Here is a 17,655-nt window from a genome sequence, read left to right on the forward strand (position 1 = left end):
CTTCTGTATTGTTTTGTTCAGTACTTCAGTTCTTCAGTTTAGCATTCTAAACAAGCCAATGATGTTGAAAACAAGGTATGCTATTACAGATAGTTTTAAGGCTTGTCAACCAATGAATTTAGTAGCACAGAATTAAACAACATCAGGTGACAAATTCAGCTTCCATGCTGATCCTAAATACTGCAACAAAATGTTTGACAGAATATGCAGGCCAGTTTGGCACTATAAGTTCCCAATCATTAGCTCGCCTCATGGGTAAAACAAGCTACCATATAGTAAAGTACCAAATCACATGAGCAGTGTTGTAATCAGTCATGTAGATATTATAGAACATCACTAACTTTAACCAGTTCTGTAGTAGCTGTATAACTTTAGTGATTTTGGAAGCTTTGTAAGACTAATTCCCAAATTCCATCTGGTAGTAATTAAAAAATTCCATACAATGAAAATACCCGTATATCTTTCCATCATGAACTCAATATACGTGTGAATAAATCGATAAGTAAATCAATATGGTGCATACTCTAAAATCTCAGAGATCTTTGATGTCGTAGAAGTTATTAGTCTTCTACTCATTTCGGAAATCCCTACAGAAAAAGGGAGTACATTTCAAACTCCAGAACATGATGGTGCAAACAGTGAACTGAATAAAGCTATAATGGGCCAGTATACTACATGGAGCATAAATCTGCAACATGAATTTTGTAGTTATAGTATTATTACTTTCTTCGAAAATGAAAATCTGTTTGCAGCATGGGTGTGAAGCATGCATGCCCGAGCACAATCAAGGATTGAAGTCCAAATCTCAGCATGTTCCATGTCACCAGAACATCAACCTATTCCCAAGTAACCAAAAATATTGTTACTCCTGGTTGCCGTAAAATTTTTGCAACAAAGAGGGCACAATTCATTACAAAGAGAGATAACAGAGAGAAGGGAGACGTAGTGTTGTTGTCATTGTGCTCCCTCACCTCCCGGCCCTGCAACTTGAAACCACCAGCGCCTCTGCACTGCAACCACATATGCACATCGTCCCTCTCCCTCGCCTGACACAAGACTCACAAGCTAGCACCGGCCAAAAATCAATCAATCAATCAGTCAGTCAGGGGAAGCTTGTTGATTGACATCCAAAAATTCAATGAGTTAGAGAGCAGAATGAACTCATTAACAGCACACATAAACAACCAACCATCCCTTGGTTCAAACTGGTACTGGTACATATTTACAGATTCGACGGTTCGGTTTAGGCACCAGAAAGCAGAAAGCATAGATATAAGATGACAGATAACAGAGAACCAGAAAGCAGGACGACGACACAGAGAAAAATGTTCAGATTGCAATTCGTGTATACCAAGCTATGCTATGCATTTTGGCATAAGTTGTGGAATCACGCACATATTTTCTTTCAAATAAAAGTAGTATTCAAAGTCTGAATTCAGTTTCAAAGAACAAAGCACGCATACTGAAGTTCGATGACAGGTCGACGGAGGTTGTCCCTGCAGGACACCTTGTCGGACAGCGCTGAACTAGTTGCCGGTGATGCTAGGCACTGGGGGGACGACATGAACGGCAGCATCGGCGGGAACAGCCTGATGAAGCATTGTTAAAAGCATTCATACGGAATATAATATTCTAGATGATAACAATAAAAAATACAAATGCAATAATCCACCAAATGTAGGAAAGATTTGTTACAGAATATATTTTCTAATCCGTGATAAATAGAGATCTGAAACCATTGATCACATGCAAGAAAACAGGAGGAGGAGGTGCACAACTACATGTAGGGCGTGCAGACGCCGCTGAACTCATGAGTCATGGGCTCATGTTGCTTTTGTCGATCTCGTCATCCCCAAAGTCAAGTATAGTGCCATAACATCAATCATATATGTGTTGGCATTTTACTGTACCTGTTATGACAGGGATGGCCTTGCTTTAAATAGAGCATGTTCAAAGTGTGAGAGTTCAATCAAACTCGACGAACTCATTGATGGTGTCCAATTTACCAGGAATTGGGTTCTCTCATCCAAAGCTGCCACAACTACTTAGTTTTACCTAAACAAGGAAGGCAAGGTCAAACAATTTAATTCCACGCGTTGCACATTTATAAATCACATGACAGATGTACCACGCATTCATAATTGTACAAAGTAACTACCAAGTGTTCCCGAAAGAATAAATCCACACACGCAATCAGCTAAACATAAAAATTTACCTCAAAAAAATAGGATGTATGGTGAGTTAGTGCTTGCATGGGTTCATATTTTCCTTACTTCTGATTCGCTCTCCACAATATACTTGTTCAATTGATCAGGCCCCTAAAGTTCCAGAAAAGGAAACATTGTACAGTTTATACAGAACACAAATTAGGTAGAAAGAATATGGCAATCTCAAAATAAATTGTCATTAGTGTTTTCCCACAACCTGGGGATCCAAGCAGAAAAAGACCAGCTCGCATGACTAGCACCAAAAAGGGAAGATGAAACCATAATTAGGTATTTAAAGCAGTAACATGAAACACTAAAACTTATAAAATGCAAATAAAAACCGCAGATCTTGGTGAACTACCTTCGATATGAATTCGGAGGTGGCTTACGGTTTTAATCTACCAATCACTATGATGACCATATGACACATAGTTAACTGCAATACTACACGCCCTGCCCTGTTCATCGCTTAGGGCAGCAATGTGGTCACTGGCTAAAGATTAAAAAGATTCAGGCGCCTGGTTTGAACAATAACACACGCCCTCCCATGTTCCCAAAAAATACCATCAACATGGCCACTGGCTAAAGTTTCAGGAGTACCCATTCTTGGAGTCGCCCACTCGAGTCCTAAATGTTTTAGCAAAGTATAAAGTACAAAGGTTAATCATGTGTCGCTGCATGTTTCAGAAATTATATGGTAAGGAATCAAGCTATAAACTCAGGCATACCTTGGTATCTTGGCCTTCTAGTTCATCAAAGATCAGGTTCAGCCTTTCAGGTACCTAATAAGAAATAAGAACAGATTTGTCAGGTGGCAACTTAGATACCAACGATGACCGTGTATGCCTGAGACCAAGAAGCAGCTCATCAGGGAGGTGGGTTAAGACAAGAAGCAGCTCATCAGGGAGGTGGTGAATCTAAGGATGCCCATCTGCACCAGAGAGCAGAACAAGATGTGGTGTGGTGAGACTGCAATAACAGGCTCATTACCCATAACCATGTGGCGGACATACGAAATTCAGTTTGTTCCTAGCTACTCCCTCCGTTCCTAAATATAAGCCCTTTTAGATATTCTAATGTGGACTACATACAAAGCAAAATGAGTGAAACTATACTCTAAAATACGTCTATATACATCCGAATGTAGTCCGTACTGAAATCTCTAAAAAGGTTTATATTTAAAAACAAAGGGAGTAGATTGTATGTCCTGTATATAAATGGACCCGAGAGATGAAATTTATTTCTCTCCCCAACCAGACATACCAGCCCCGGCTTCTTCCCAGTGGTTGTCGGATCATGCTCCAGGACAAGATTTTTTACGAGGATTGAAATGCAAACCCTTGTGTTGCTATGCTGCCACCCAAGATAGTATTCTTGGATGAAAGTTATCAAATACCAGAATGTAACAGAACTAAACATTACATTCATGAGATTTGAAATCACTCGCCACAGAACAAGCCTATTGTCGCAAGAAAGTGCTAATGAAACACAAGTTTTATAGCAACCACGGTTTAATCATCATTTGGGACACGGTAAAGACCAACCACAAACCTAGTCACAGAAGCAGCTTCCCGGCCATGAAGCACGCGAACTTATTGCTCCGGGAGTACTCATACGGCACCCCAACCACAGTGAGCAGCCGCTCCAGGACCTCCTTGGCCTGGTCGGGCTCCGCGGTCTCGCACTCCAGCTCGTAGTTTGTGCCGAAATCGAAGTGTGTCTCGTCGAGCTCTAGCACGAGCCCCTGCCCCTTGCCCTCCTCGAGCTCATACACACCGCGGGTGTTCCGGAAGCCGCCGAGGCAGACGAACGGCGCTTTGTCCCCGCTGACGCCGTACTCATAGGAGACGAGCCAGATGATGGGGGAGTCGACCGCACCGAGACGGGCGGGGTTGTCGACGCAGGTGAGGGCGAGGGCGGGGTCGAGGGGCTCCACGACCTCCTCAACGCGGCTGACGCCACCCTCGATGCGCGGGGGGCGCTTGAGCGTGAGAACAGCGTAGGAGGGGTCGCGGTCGTCGGTGTCGTAGAGGCGAACATCCCGCTGGGCGGCGGTGGCGGCGGCGGCGGCGGCGAGGGGTCGCACGGGGGCGTCGGTGCGGAGCAGGCGGGGCGTGAGGAAGGAGGAGAGGCGCCGATGTGCAGCCGCGTTAGGGAGATGGAGCTTGATCTCGATCTCCATGGGGTTGGGGTTGCGGCTAGGGCTGGGGGGTGGGGGCTGGAAGGGGCGGGCGGCGGCGTCTACTCTGGGAGTTCTAGGGATCGAGTGGAGCGGATGAAAAAACCTCCGAAAAAAAAACCTACAAAAAAAACCAGTGGAGGGTGGGACGAAAAAAAACCGGACGAAAATGGTGGGACGAAAATAAAACCCGGAATGCGACCTACCAACTGAGACATTAGGAGTAGAGATACACTTCGTTCGGTCGTGTGAGTGAAAGTCAATAATGACGATATACAATGGACTTATTGGGATGAGAAAAGCTGGTATGAACTCGACCTCTCTTGTTTTTGTAAATATGATGATTCATCGTTCCTGAGTCAGCTATTATGAAGTAAACATATTTGGAATGACATTTAGAGATTATAGTTGCTTGTGCCATGCTTGATTAGCTATGAGTTATAATGGTTTACCTTGTGTGCCAACATGCTATTAGATTAGAATGATTATGATGTGGTATGATGGGATGTTATCCTCCTTTGAATGTATTAAGTGACTCGACTTGGCACATGTTCACACATGTAGTTGAATCAAATCAACATAGCCTTCATGATATTTATGTTCATGGTGGATTATATCCTACTCATGCTTGTATCCGGTGTGAATTAATTTTAATGCATGCTTACGACTGTTGTCGCTCTCTTAGTTGGTCGCTTCCCAGTCTTTTGCTAGCCTTCACCTTACTAAGCGGGAATACTACTTGTGCACCCAAACTCCTTAAACCCCAAAGTTGTTCCATATGAGTCCACTATACCTTCCTATATGCGGTATCTACCTGCCGTTCCAAGTAAATTTGTATGTGCCAAACTCCAAACCTTCAAATGAAATTCTGTTTTGCATGCTCGAGCAGCTCATGTTACAACTAGGGCTGCCTATATCTTCCATGTTGGGTGTGTTATTCTCAGAGGAGTGGACTCCGCTCCTCATTCACGAGAAAGGGCCGGTAACCGGGATGCCCAGTCCCATGATCCAAAAAGATCAAAGCAAATCAAAATAATTAAACAAAACTCCCCCAGGGCTGTTGTATGTTGGAGGCACTCGTTGTTTCGAGCAAGCCATGGATTGATGCTTGTTGGTGGTTGGGGGAGTATAAACCTTTACCATTCTGTTTGGGAACTGCCTATAATGCATGTAGTATGGAAGATACAGCCATCTCATAGTTGTTGCGTTGACAGCGAAAGTATGCCGCTCAAAATGTTATTCAATCTCTATTTTAAAATCTAGCTTTGGCACCTCTACAAATCCCTGCTTCCCTCTGTGAAGGGCCTATCTATTTACTTTTATGTTGAGTCATCACCCTCCTTATTAAAAGCACCAGCTGGAGAGCACATTGTCATTTGCATTCATTATTATTGACTTATATTGGGTATGACTTGACTGGATCTCTTTTACCATGAATTAGAATGTTTAGTCAGTCCTTGATCTTTAAAGGTGCTCTGCATTTATGTTTTGCGGTCTCAGAAATGGCTAGCGAGATACCATTTTGTTATATCATGTTAGATTATTTTGAGAAAGTGTTGTCATCCGAGTTTTATTATTATGACTCACTAGCTGATTATGCTATTGATATGACTAATTGTGAGACCTGTGTGTTATTGTTCATAATATTTGCTGAAACTTGAATGCTGGCTTTTCATGTTTACAACAACAAGAGAAAATAGAGTTTGTAAAAGTTTTTGTTTATCACTTTCAGTTTGTCAACTGAATTGCTTGAGGACAAGCAAAGGTTTAAGCTTGGGGGAGTTGATACGTCTCCGACGTATCTACTTATCCAAACACTTTTGCCCTTCTTTTGGACTCTAACTTGCATGATTTGAATGAAACTAACCCGGACTGACGCTGTTTTCAGCAGAACTACCATCATGTTGTTTTATGTGTAGAAAAGAAAAGTTCTCGGAATGTCCTGGAAATCCACGGAGGCACTTTTCAGAATTAATAAGAAATTTTGGCGAAAGAATCAAGGCCAGGGGGCCCATGGGCTGTCCACGAGATAGGGGGGGCGCCCCCTCCCTAGGGGCGCGCCCCTTCTAGGGGCGCGCCCTCCTATCTCGTGGGCCCCCGGGACCTCCTCCGACCTCAACTCCAACTCCATATATACCGTATCGGGGAGAAAAAAATCAAGGAGAAAGTTTCATCGCATTTCATGACACGGAGCCGCCGCCAAGCCCTAATCTCTCTCGGGAGGGCTGATCTGGAGTCCGTTCGGGGCTCCGGAGAGGGGGATTCGTCGCTGTCGATATCATCAACAATCCTCCATCACCAATTTCATGATGCTCACCACCGTGCGTGAGTAATTCCATCGTAGGCTTGCTGGACGGTGATGGGTTGGATGAGATTTACCATGTAATCAAGTTAGTTTTGTTAGGGTTTGATCCCTAGTATGCACTATGTTCTGAGATTGATGTTGCTATGACTTTGCTATGCTTAATGCTTGTCACTAGGGCCCGAGTGCCATGATTTCAGATCTGAACCTATTATGTTTTCATGAATATATGTGTGTTCTTGATCCTATCTTGCAAGTCTATAGTCACCTATTATGTGTTATGATCCGACAACCCCGAAGTGACAATAATCGGGATACTTCTCGATGATGACCGTAGTTTGAGGAGTTCATGTATTCACTATGTGTTAATGCTTTGGTCCGGTTCTCTATTAAAAGGAGGCCTTAATATCCCGTTTCCACTTGGACCCCGCTGCAACAGGAGGGTAGGACAAAAGATGTCATGCAAGTTCTTTTCCATAAGCATGTATGACTATTTACGGAATACATGCCTACATTACATTGATGAATTGGAGCTAGTTCTATATCACCCTATGTTATAACTATTGCATGAGGAATCGCATCCAGCATAATTGTCCATCACTGATCCATTGCCTACGAGCTTTTCATATATTGTTCTTCAATTATTTACTTTTTCGTTGCTACTGTTACAACTACTACAAAAACCCAAAAACATTTACCTTTTCTGTTGCCACTGTTACCATTACTATCATACCACTCTTGCTACTAAATACTTTGCTACAGATACTAAGTTATCCAGGTGTGGTTGAATTGACAACTCAATTGCTAATACTCAAGAATATTCTTTGGCTCCCCTTGTGTCGAATCAATAAATTTGGGTTGTACTTCACCCTCGAAAGCTGTTGTGATCCCCTACACTTGTGGGTTATCAACAAACTGTGCATCAAAAACAGAATCTGTCAAAAACAGAACAGTCTGTAGCAATCTGAACATTCACCATACTTCTAGTACCCCAAAAATTCTACCAAAATTAGGAAAAATAAACAATTTGTACAACAACATAGTGCAAAAAGTATCAGAATCGTTTGGCATTCCAGTAAAAATGTAAAATTGCGCACTACAGCCAAAGTTTCTGTCCTGCATCGTACAAACCAACAAGCATTGTAAACTTCCTAAAGGCAAACCTTGGCACATTATTTTTATGATACAATGGAATTGTACAAGGAGATAAATATTTTTGATGAAAAGTTTCTATAATTAAGATTCACAAAGTTTCCGTGAGCATGAACAAAGTTCAAGGAGCTCTCCCACTTCAACAATGCTTGTCTCTCTCACTTTCACTTTCCTTTTTGAAAAGTTTTTGGGTTCCCCTCTTTATTTTTATGTTTTTAAACTATATGGAAGCACTCAACAGAAATAAATGACTCTCTAAAACTTCCGAGTTGTCTCCCTGGCAGTGCTTTCTTTAAAGCCATTAAGCTAGGCATATCGTGCTCAAGTAATGGATCCACCCGGATCCCAAGGTATATCAAAGCCAATTTTAATTAACAATGATTTGTAATTTAGTAGTGAGCACAAAGTAACATATATCAAGCAACAACAAAGTCTAACTCTCTTCCTATGCATCGGCATGTCATAAAAGAACAGTTCATGCACACAATTTAAAGGCCAATGCATAGTATAAACAGTTTCTTGCAATTTTATCATATTGGAAACATATAGAGGTGAAGATATAGTTCCTCTCTCATAATAATTGCAAGTTGGAGCAGCAAGCACATGCATATTATATATAGCAAAATCATCATGTGCGGTGGTAAAATGCAACCCATCAACATAATCCTTAATAAGCACAAACTTCTCCAATATAGTGTAGTTTGGAGAATTCAAAAAGATAATAGGACTATCATGCGTGGGTGCAATAGCAACAATTTCATGTTTAACATAAGGAACTATAGCAAGTTCATCTCCATAAGCATCATTCATATTGGCATCTTGGCTACAAGAATAGCAAGCATCATCAAAAAGGGATATTTCATACGAATTAAAGGGATCATAACAATCATCATAGCTATCATCCTTCGGTAAGCACCAAGGGAATTTAAACAATGTATGAGTTGAAGAGTTACTCTCATTAGAAGGTGGGCATGGGTGATCAATCCGCTCTTCCTCCTTTTGTTCTTCACTCTCCCCCTCATCTTTTTCATCCAATGAGCTCATATTTTCATCAATTTCTTCTTCCATAGCTTCCTGCAAAATATTAGTCTCTTCTTGGACAGCGGAGTAGTGCTCAATAGATGGTTTAACATAGGCATTATAAGCATAATTATCATAACAATATTCAAGTATGGCAAAATTTTCAGATTTGTAAAGAGTGGCGTCCTACTTTTCAATCAAAGAAGCAATTCCATAAGCACCCTTAAAAGCAACAAATTATTCAGTTTGTTGAACATCATAGTAATTATAAACACCCTTAGCATACGAAGATATGATTCCATTATCACTAAACTCACATTGGTAGGGAAGGTGTTTCTTAGGGTTTTCAGAACAACAAGTAATATCATATATTTCACATAAATTCCAAGCATAGCATTGCAAACGATGAATTTGATCCAGTAAAAGTTTCCCTTTTTCAGATATACGGTGTCGCACATAACAAGCATGCTCATCTAAAGATTTGCCCTCAACTAAGCTAGTTGGGGTTTCAACACGAGCACAGAGGGATCGAAGATGATCCAAGTAAAAAGCTTCGGGAGTGTGATAGATTTTGAGTGGTTCTTCAACCATTGGTTCAGTAGGTACAACTAATGTTTTTGGTATTTTGCGTTTCCTACCCATAACTAAAGATAGGAAACAACTAAGAACAGCAAATAAGAATTACTTAGTGATAAATAAAACAAGCACACACAAGAATATTCACCCCACGCTATGACTCCCCGGCAACGGCGCCAGAAAAAGGTCTTGATAACCCACAAGTGCAGGGGATAATTGTAGCCTCTTTCGATAAGTAAGAGTGTCGAACCCAATGAGGAGCTAAAGGTAGAAAAAATATTCTCTCAAGTCCTATCTTCCACTGATACGACTCTGTGCACGCTTAGTGTTCGCTTTACCTAGAACAAGTATGAAACTAGAAGTACTTTGTAGGTGGTGTTGGATAGGTTTGCAAGATAATAAAGAGCAAGTAAATAAAAGCTAGGGGCTGTTTAGATAAAGAAGCAATAAAGTAAATATAGAGAATGTGGAAAAGTGGTGGTAGGAGTTGTGAAATTGTCCCTAAGCAATTGACTACTTTAGTAGACCGATAGCAAGTTTTATGTGGGAGAGGCCACTGCTAGCATGCCATCCCTGACTTGGAATTCTATGCACTTATGATTGGAAGTATTAGCAAGCATACACAACTACTAATGTTCATTAAGGTAAAACCCAACCATAGCATTAAGATATATTGGTCCCCCTTCAATCCCGTATGCATCAATTTCTATGCTAGGTTGAAGCTTCTGTCACTCTTGCCCTCCAATACATAGTCCTATCAACATACAACTAACCCTATGGTGTGATCCACGAGCGCGATCATATGATGGGCACCAAAGGACAGCAACATAACCACAAGTCAATCATAGCAATTCATCAACCACCAATAGGACAACAAAAATCTACTAAGACATCATAGGATGGCAACACATCATTGGATAATAATATGAAGCATAAAGCACCATGTTCAAGTAGAGGGTACGGCGGGTTGCGGGAGAGTGGACCGCTGAATATAGATGGGGGAAGGTGATGGAGATGTTGGTGAAGATGGCGTAGGTGTTGGTGTAATCGCGGTGATGATGATGGCCCCCGGCAGCGCTCGGGCGCCACCGGAAGCAAGAGGGAGCGAGCCCCCCTTCTTCTTCTTATTCTTCCTTGACCTTCTCCCTAGATGGGAGAAGGGTTTCCCCTATGGTCCTTGGCTCCCATGGCGTGGGAGGGGCGAGAGCCCCTCCGAGATTGGATCTATCTCTCTGTCTCTCTCTGTTTCTGCGTTCCCCGATTCTGCCCCTTCACCGTTTCTTTTATATCTGGAGATCCATAACTCCGATTGGGGTGAATCTTTCACCTAGATTTTTCTCATATAATTAGCTTTCTTGCGGCAAAAGAAGGGCATCAACTGCCATACGGGTGGCCCACGAGGATGCCAAGCGCGCCCAGGGGGCGCCCCCCTATCTCGTGGCCACCTCGGACACCGTTTCGCGTTGATTCTTCCTCCGGAAAATCCCAAATATTCCAAAATAATTCTCTGTCCGTTTTTATCCCGTTTGGATTCCATTTGATATGGGGTTTCTACGAAACATAAAACATGCAACAGACAGGAACTGGCACTGGGCACTAGATCAATATGTTAGTCCCAAAAATAATATAAAAAGTTGCCAAAAGTCTATGAAAGATGAAGAATATTGGCATGGAACAATCAAAAATTATAGATACGACCGAGACGTATCAAGTAGACATCAGATACTCATTCACACCATACTCTTCGCATGCCATGACCCGACTGTTAAAACCCATGGAAACCCATCTAAATTCTTCATCCATTGATGTGTTCAGATCTTTTCCCTTCAAGTTTAATTGAAATTATAGGGTACATTTGTTTAATTGGAATTGCAGGGTGGACTAGGTAATAGGGAAGTGTGAAAATTTACTTTCTCCCTGAACCACGCAACAAAAAATTTCCTTCCATCGGCACCCTTTCGGAGAAGAGCAAGTGCCCCCGCTTCAGTAGGAGGCACCATTCCCGTCCACTCTTCATCAACGAAGCGACTAAAATAAGAAAAGAGGTATTAGAATGGGGAAAAGTGAACATAACGAATTGACTAAAAGAATGGTGCAAAGGTATTCCCTCATCCACTCATCCTCAACTTCCTTGATGTTGTACAAGATATTGAACATGACATCCTCCCACACATCTTGTGGCATGATATAAGGTGTCGAGCATCCAGCCCTGCCACCTTGCCCGGTGAATAGAGGCAGCTTGGGTTTATACTTGGCTTCTTCTGTATTGTATCGAGACACCTTATTGTGTAGCATGGGAACGTGGTCCAACTAGTATGTTGTCCTGAGGTCTGCCACCTCCTCTAAGATAACTTCCTCAACTATTTAAGCTTCAATCTTAGCTTTGTTTCCACATTTCTGTCTCAAATGCTTGTTCTGTCTCTCAGGGACGTACTGCCAACAATTCTGCACAGGGCCCCCCAACAATACCTCATTCGTGAGGTTCAAAATGAGATGTGTCATCGGAGTAATGAAGCCCGGCGGGAAGACCTTATCTAGTTTGCATATCAACTCCGGCACCTTCTTATGTATTTATTTTATCATCTGGGGACATACTTCTTTAGCACCAAGCTTGCGGAAGAAACGGCTTAGCTCTGCAAGCAAACGCCAGACACGCTCGGGAACATAGCCCCGAACCATCACCGGCATAATCGCTCAATCCATACATGATAGTCATGACTCTTGAGCCCGGTCACTTTGCCCATTAATAGATTGACCCCTTACTTATATTCGACGCATAACCATCAGTGAACTTCATAACGTGTTTCATCCACTTGAATGCCTCAACCTTATGATCCTTTTTAAGTACGAAGTCAGCATCTGGCTTGAGCCAAGATTTTTGACCGCCTGCGGGAGGCTGCATGTGTAGACGTGGTCTATCACAAATATTCTGCTGATCGACTCTAGCAGTAACATTATCCTTTGTCTTATCAGGAATGTTGAGGATCGTGTGAAAAAAGGCCTCTGCAGCATTATTTTCGATGTGCATCACGTCGATGTTGTATGGAAGTTTGAGGTCCTTGAAATAGGGAAGCTACGTGAAGGGGGTAATGTGAGTCCAGTTGTGCGTCTCACCATATCCTTCAAAACATTTGGCTTCCCCTTTTCCTTTTCCTGTGCCCTCGCCCTCGCCCTCGCCCTCGCCTATGGCTTTGGCTTTGGCTTTGGCTTTGCTTTTTCCTTTCCCTTCGTCGGCAGTCTTAAGAGCTTTCAGCTGACACTACTAGAAAAAGGGCTATAGATGGGATTGACACTAATGGCGCACTAGAGAGTAGGTGCGCCATTAGTATATACTAATGGCGCACGACCTTCTGATACGCCATTAGAGTTGAAACTACTAATGGCGCACCAGGCAAAGAGTGCGCCATTAGTATCAATTTTTTTTTGAACTAGCGCGCCTGTCCAAACATACTAATGGCGCTTCGAGATAAACTGCGCCATTAGTACTTGTAACTACTAATGGCGCACCGGGAAAAGGGTGCGCCATTAGTACCAAATTTTTTTTTGAACTAGTGTGCCTGTCCAAACATACTAATGGCGCATCCGGACGTAGTGCGCCATTAGTAGTTGTAACTACTAATGGAGAACGGTGCAAAGGGTTGCGCCATTAGTATTAAAAAAAATTTAACTAGTGCGCCTGTCCAAACATACTAATGGCGCATCAGGATAAAGTGCGCCATTAGTAGTTCAATCTAGTAATGGCGCACTGCGGATCAGTGCGCCATTAGTATTTTTTTTTGGAAAACTACTAATGGCGCACCGCCAGAAGGTGCGCCATTAGTTACCTGGATTACTAATGGCGCATTTAGTGCTGGTGCGCCATTAGTAAGTGGGCAGCAACAAGATATTTTGGACAGCCCTCTCCTACCCACACTCACTTTCTCCCCACATTATTCTCTCCACCTCCTCCTTGTCTCGGGTGCCTCCTCTTTTTCACCTCATTTCCACCATAGATTCATTCAAATTAAGTGGTTAAATTACCTTGTTTTAATAGGTAAGTAAGGGGGGAAGCTATATTTATGTTGTTCTCCCTACAACAATGTGCACATGCACTTTTTACGGCCTAGCTAGATCTATGTATGTTCGTGGTGTTGCATATGTTTGTGGTGTTGCAAATATGTTTGTGTTTGGAGGTGTACCGGTATTTGAAATGCGATAGTTGCCAATATTTTGCCGGAATGTTGATTCATTTCCGTTTCGGCGAGAATTTTGGCATTAAGCATTCTTTTTGGTCCTATTTTTAGGGAAAGTCATGCCAAATTTTTGTTTGGTTCTTAAATATCGTTTTGCTCTACCCCGCAGGCGACCATGGTCCGCACGATGACCGAAGGCATCGTGAATAGGTTTTTGAGGTCCGCGAAGGCCGAGATGCTTCAAAAGAACGATACGGAGATAAGATGTCCATGTCGAAGATGCAAGTTGAAGAGCCTTATTGCGGACCCGGATTCCAGGCAGGTGTGGGACCACCTGCTCTTGCGTGGTTTCATGGATGGCTATCGGTGCCAAGGTGATGAAGATGACTACGAAGTCATCCATGGGGGCCGGGCAAGAAATGAGGAAGGGCAGCAAGACAACCACCGCGGCTCGGGCGGGCGAGAAGACGAAGAATCCCCAGGAGATGATCACGACGGTGATGTTGTACACAGTCATCATGTAGAAGATGCAGGACATGATGATGAGGAAGATGCCGGAGCAGGCGACGGGCATGATCATGAAGATGATGATGCCGGTGGAGTAGACGACGCTGGACCATCGATGGGCTGGGTGCAGGACCCTCATATTCAAGAGTTGCTTCTCAAGCAGACGTGTAACGCCAGAGCTACCGCCCGAGAGAAAGCCAAGATGGATCAACTTGAGTTAGACGCGGTTACTCCATTGTATGAAGGATGCAGGCCCGAGGATACCCGCCTAAAAGTAACGCTCATGGCTCTGGAGATGAAGGTAAAACACAAAATGACCGACGCATGCTTCGACGAGAACATGTCATTCTGGCACGAACGTCTTCCCAAGGGGAACAAGTGCCCGACCAGTTTGGAGGAGGCGAAGAAAATCGTGTGTCCTCTCGATTTACCACACGTGAAATACCATGTGTGCATGAACAATTGCATCATTTATCGGGACGAGCACGCGGAGTCTACCATATGTTCGGTGTGCGGCGTCACTCGATACAAGAAGAGGAAGAAAGCTCCTCGAAAAGTGGTGTGGTACTTTCCGATCACTCCTCGTCTGCAGCGCTATTTCACGGACCCTAAGGTAGCAAAGCTCCTGCGTTGGCACGCGGATAGGGAGGAGAAGAAGCGAGAAGATGACGCAAATGATCCGGAGATAGATAAAAAAGACAAGATGCTGAGTCACCCTAAGGATGCGAGCCAGTGGCAAGCGTTGAACTTCGAACACTCGGAATTTGGGAACGATCCAAGGAACATCGTGCTGGGCGCGAGCACCGATGGAGTCAATCTGTTTGGCAGCCAGAGAAGCACACATAGCACTTGGCCTGTGTTTGTGTGGATGTACAACCTTCCCCCCTGGTTGTGCATGAAGAGGAAGTACATTCACATGAGTATGCTAATTGAAGGGCCGAAACAACCAGGGAACGACATCAATCTGTATCTGGGGCTGCTGAAAGAGGAGCTTGACAAGCTGTGGAAAACGCCAGCCAATACGTGGGACGCCGCAGAGAAAGAATATTTCCCTATGAGAGCCGCACTACTCACGACGGTGCACGACTATCTCGGTTACGGATATCTCGCGGGGCAGGTAGTCCACGGATTTTCTGGATGCGTAAGGTGCATGGATGACACAACGTATCGCCAGCTAGATAGAGATCCCGGGTCTTCGAAAACCGTGTTCATGGGACATCGAAGGTGGCTTCGCGATGATGACCTGTGGAGGAAACGCAAGGATCTGTTCGATGGTGAAACCGAACCCCGAAAACGCCCGTGTACGAGGAGCGGCGAGGAAATAGATAAGCTGTTGAAAAATTGGAAAGACTGCCCACTGCCGGGAAAGAAGCAAAACGCGCCAGAGCCGGGAAAGAAGCGAAAGGCGCCAGAGCCGCTGCTGAAGGTATGGAAAACGAGGTCTGTTTTCTGGGACTTGCCGTACTGGAAGATCCACCGTGTGCCTCACAGCCTTGATGTCATGCATATCACGAAGAACGTGTGCGAGAGTCTGCTTGGTACCCTGCTCAACATGCCAGAGAGGACCAAAGATGGGCCGAAAGCAAGGGCAAACTTGAAATCAATGGGCATCAGGCAGGAGCTTCACGCTAATGATGATGATGATGATGATGATGATGATGATGATGATGATGATGAGGCGAAGCAGGACACAGAAAGTCGTCGCAAAGGCAAAAAGGCCAAGAAGACCGGAAATGACTACCCTCCCGCATGCTTCACTCTAAGTCAGGAGGAGATCGAGCAGTTTTTCACCTGCCTCCTAGGAGTAAAACTTCCTTACGGTTACGCGGGGAAGATAAGCAGATACCTAGACCCAGCGAAGCAGAAGTTCAGCGGGATGAAGTCTCACGACTGTCACGTGCTGATGACACAGATACTTCCAGTTGCAATCCGTGGGATCATGGACACGCACGTCTGTGAAACGCTATTTGGCCTATGCAACTTCTTCGACGTCATCTCTCGGAAGTCGATTGGCGTGAGGCAACTCAGAAGGCTACAGGAAGAGATCGTGGTGATACTATGCGAGCTTGAGATGTACTTCCCGCCCGCATTCTTCGACGTTATGGTGCATCTGCTGGTCCATATAGTGGAGGATATCATCCAACTCGGGCCGACGTTCCTGCACAGCATGATGCCGTTCAAAAGGATGAATGGTGTCATCAAAGGATACGTTCGCAACATGTCACGTCCAGAAGGAAGCTTAGCCAGGGGCTTTCTGACCGAAGAGTGCATCTCCTACTGCACGAATTATCTAGGCATCGAGAACCCCGTTGGTCTGCCCGTCAACAGGCACCTCGGCAGGCTCGCTGGATGGGGTTACCGTGAGGGTCGCCGCGAAATGCATGTCGACTTCGATGGTCGACTCGCCGACTTTGAAAGAGCAAACCTAGTCGCGCTACAACACATAGACGTGGTCGATCCTTGGGTGGTACAGCACAAAACCTTTATTAAGAAGACATACAATGACCGAGGACAACAGAGGACGGACGGAGATATACTCAAAGAGCACAACTCATGTTTCACGCGTTGGTTCAAGCAGAAGCTTCTGTCGTACCCTTTACATGAGGATTCTTCCGCGGAAGAACAACTCATATTCGCCTTGTCACAGGGCGCCGATCACAACCTGATGACCTATGAGGCGTACGATATCAACGGCTACACATTCTACACCGAGGCCAAGGACATGAAGAGCGATGGTTATCAGAACTCCGGGGTAACGATGGAATCCTACACCGGTAATGACAAGGACAGATACTACGGAAGGATCGAGGAGATCTGGGAGCTAAGCTACGCTGGAGAGAAGGTCCCGATGTTCCGTGTCAGATGGGCCAAGAACGTCATAAAAGAAGACCGGTATTTCACCACCATGGTTATACCCAAAGCCAAATCCAAGACCGCGGGCGCAAACGTCACCGCGAAAAATGAGCCATGGGTACTGGCTTCCCAAGTGGACCAATGCTTCTTCATTACCGACCCGCCAAAGCCCAGTCGTGTTGTCGTGAGGAGAGGCAAAAGGAAGATCATCGGAATGGATGGAGTAGCCAATGAGCAAGACTTCGACAAGTACGGCGACCCGAGGATCGAACATGACGACGATGATGAAGTAGCAGCATACACCACAAGAAGAAGCAGGACCACCCTACCTAAAGGACGTCCATTCCATAGAAGAACTCCATTTGCGAAAAAGAAGGGCAAGAAGATTGTGAAGAGATAGCTAGCTAAGATCGATTGTATTTAAATCGTAGACTTAATTTCTCGATTGTATTTCATGGGCACTTTTTGAACTATCATGAATATTTTTTAATTTCATGGACACTATCCCACGTCGCCAGATCCGGTCCCACTCCATCTCGATCGCTATCCCACCTCGATCTCGATCCCCCTCCATCTCGATCGCTATCCCACCTCGATCCCCCTCCATCTCAATCGCTATCCCACCTCGCCAGATCCGGTCCACCGGCCGCCGCCGCCGACCGCCCGCACCCTCGATTCCCCTACTCA

The 17,655-nt window shown here is 44.4% G+C and overlaps 1 protein-coding gene and 1 long non-coding RNA gene across 2 annotated transcripts; both read right to left on the reverse strand.

Annotated features, from left to right (window-relative positions):
• Positions 1–1,925: 1,925 nt before the first annotated feature.
• On the reverse strand, positions 1,926–3,011 carry LOC119293986. The gene is made up of 3 exons (XR_005143280.1): positions 2,936–3,011; positions 2,808–2,834; positions 1,926–2,055 (listed from the first exon to the last, which is right to left on the reverse strand). It is a non-coding gene; the product is annotated as an uncharacterized LOC119293986 (long non-coding RNA).
• A 711-nt stretch (positions 3,012–3,722) lies between these two features.
• On the reverse strand, positions 3,723–4,389 carry LOC119293987 (triphosphate tunnel metalloenzyme 3-like). Its single transcript, XM_037572283.1, has one exon. The coding sequence runs from the start codon at positions 4,387–4,389 to the stop codon at positions 3,763–3,765; it is 627 nt and encodes a 208-aa protein (XP_037428180.1). The 3' UTR covers positions 3,723–3,762.
• Positions 4,390–17,655: the final 13,266 nt, after the last annotated feature.

Source organism: Triticum dicoccoides, chromosome 4B, assembly GCF_002162155.2.
Source record: "Triticum dicoccoides isolate Atlit2015 ecotype Zavitan chromosome 4B, WEW_v2.0, whole genome shotgun sequence".
Classification (NCBI taxonomy): domain Eukaryota; kingdom Viridiplantae; phylum Streptophyta; class Magnoliopsida; order Poales; family Poaceae; genus Triticum; species Triticum dicoccoides.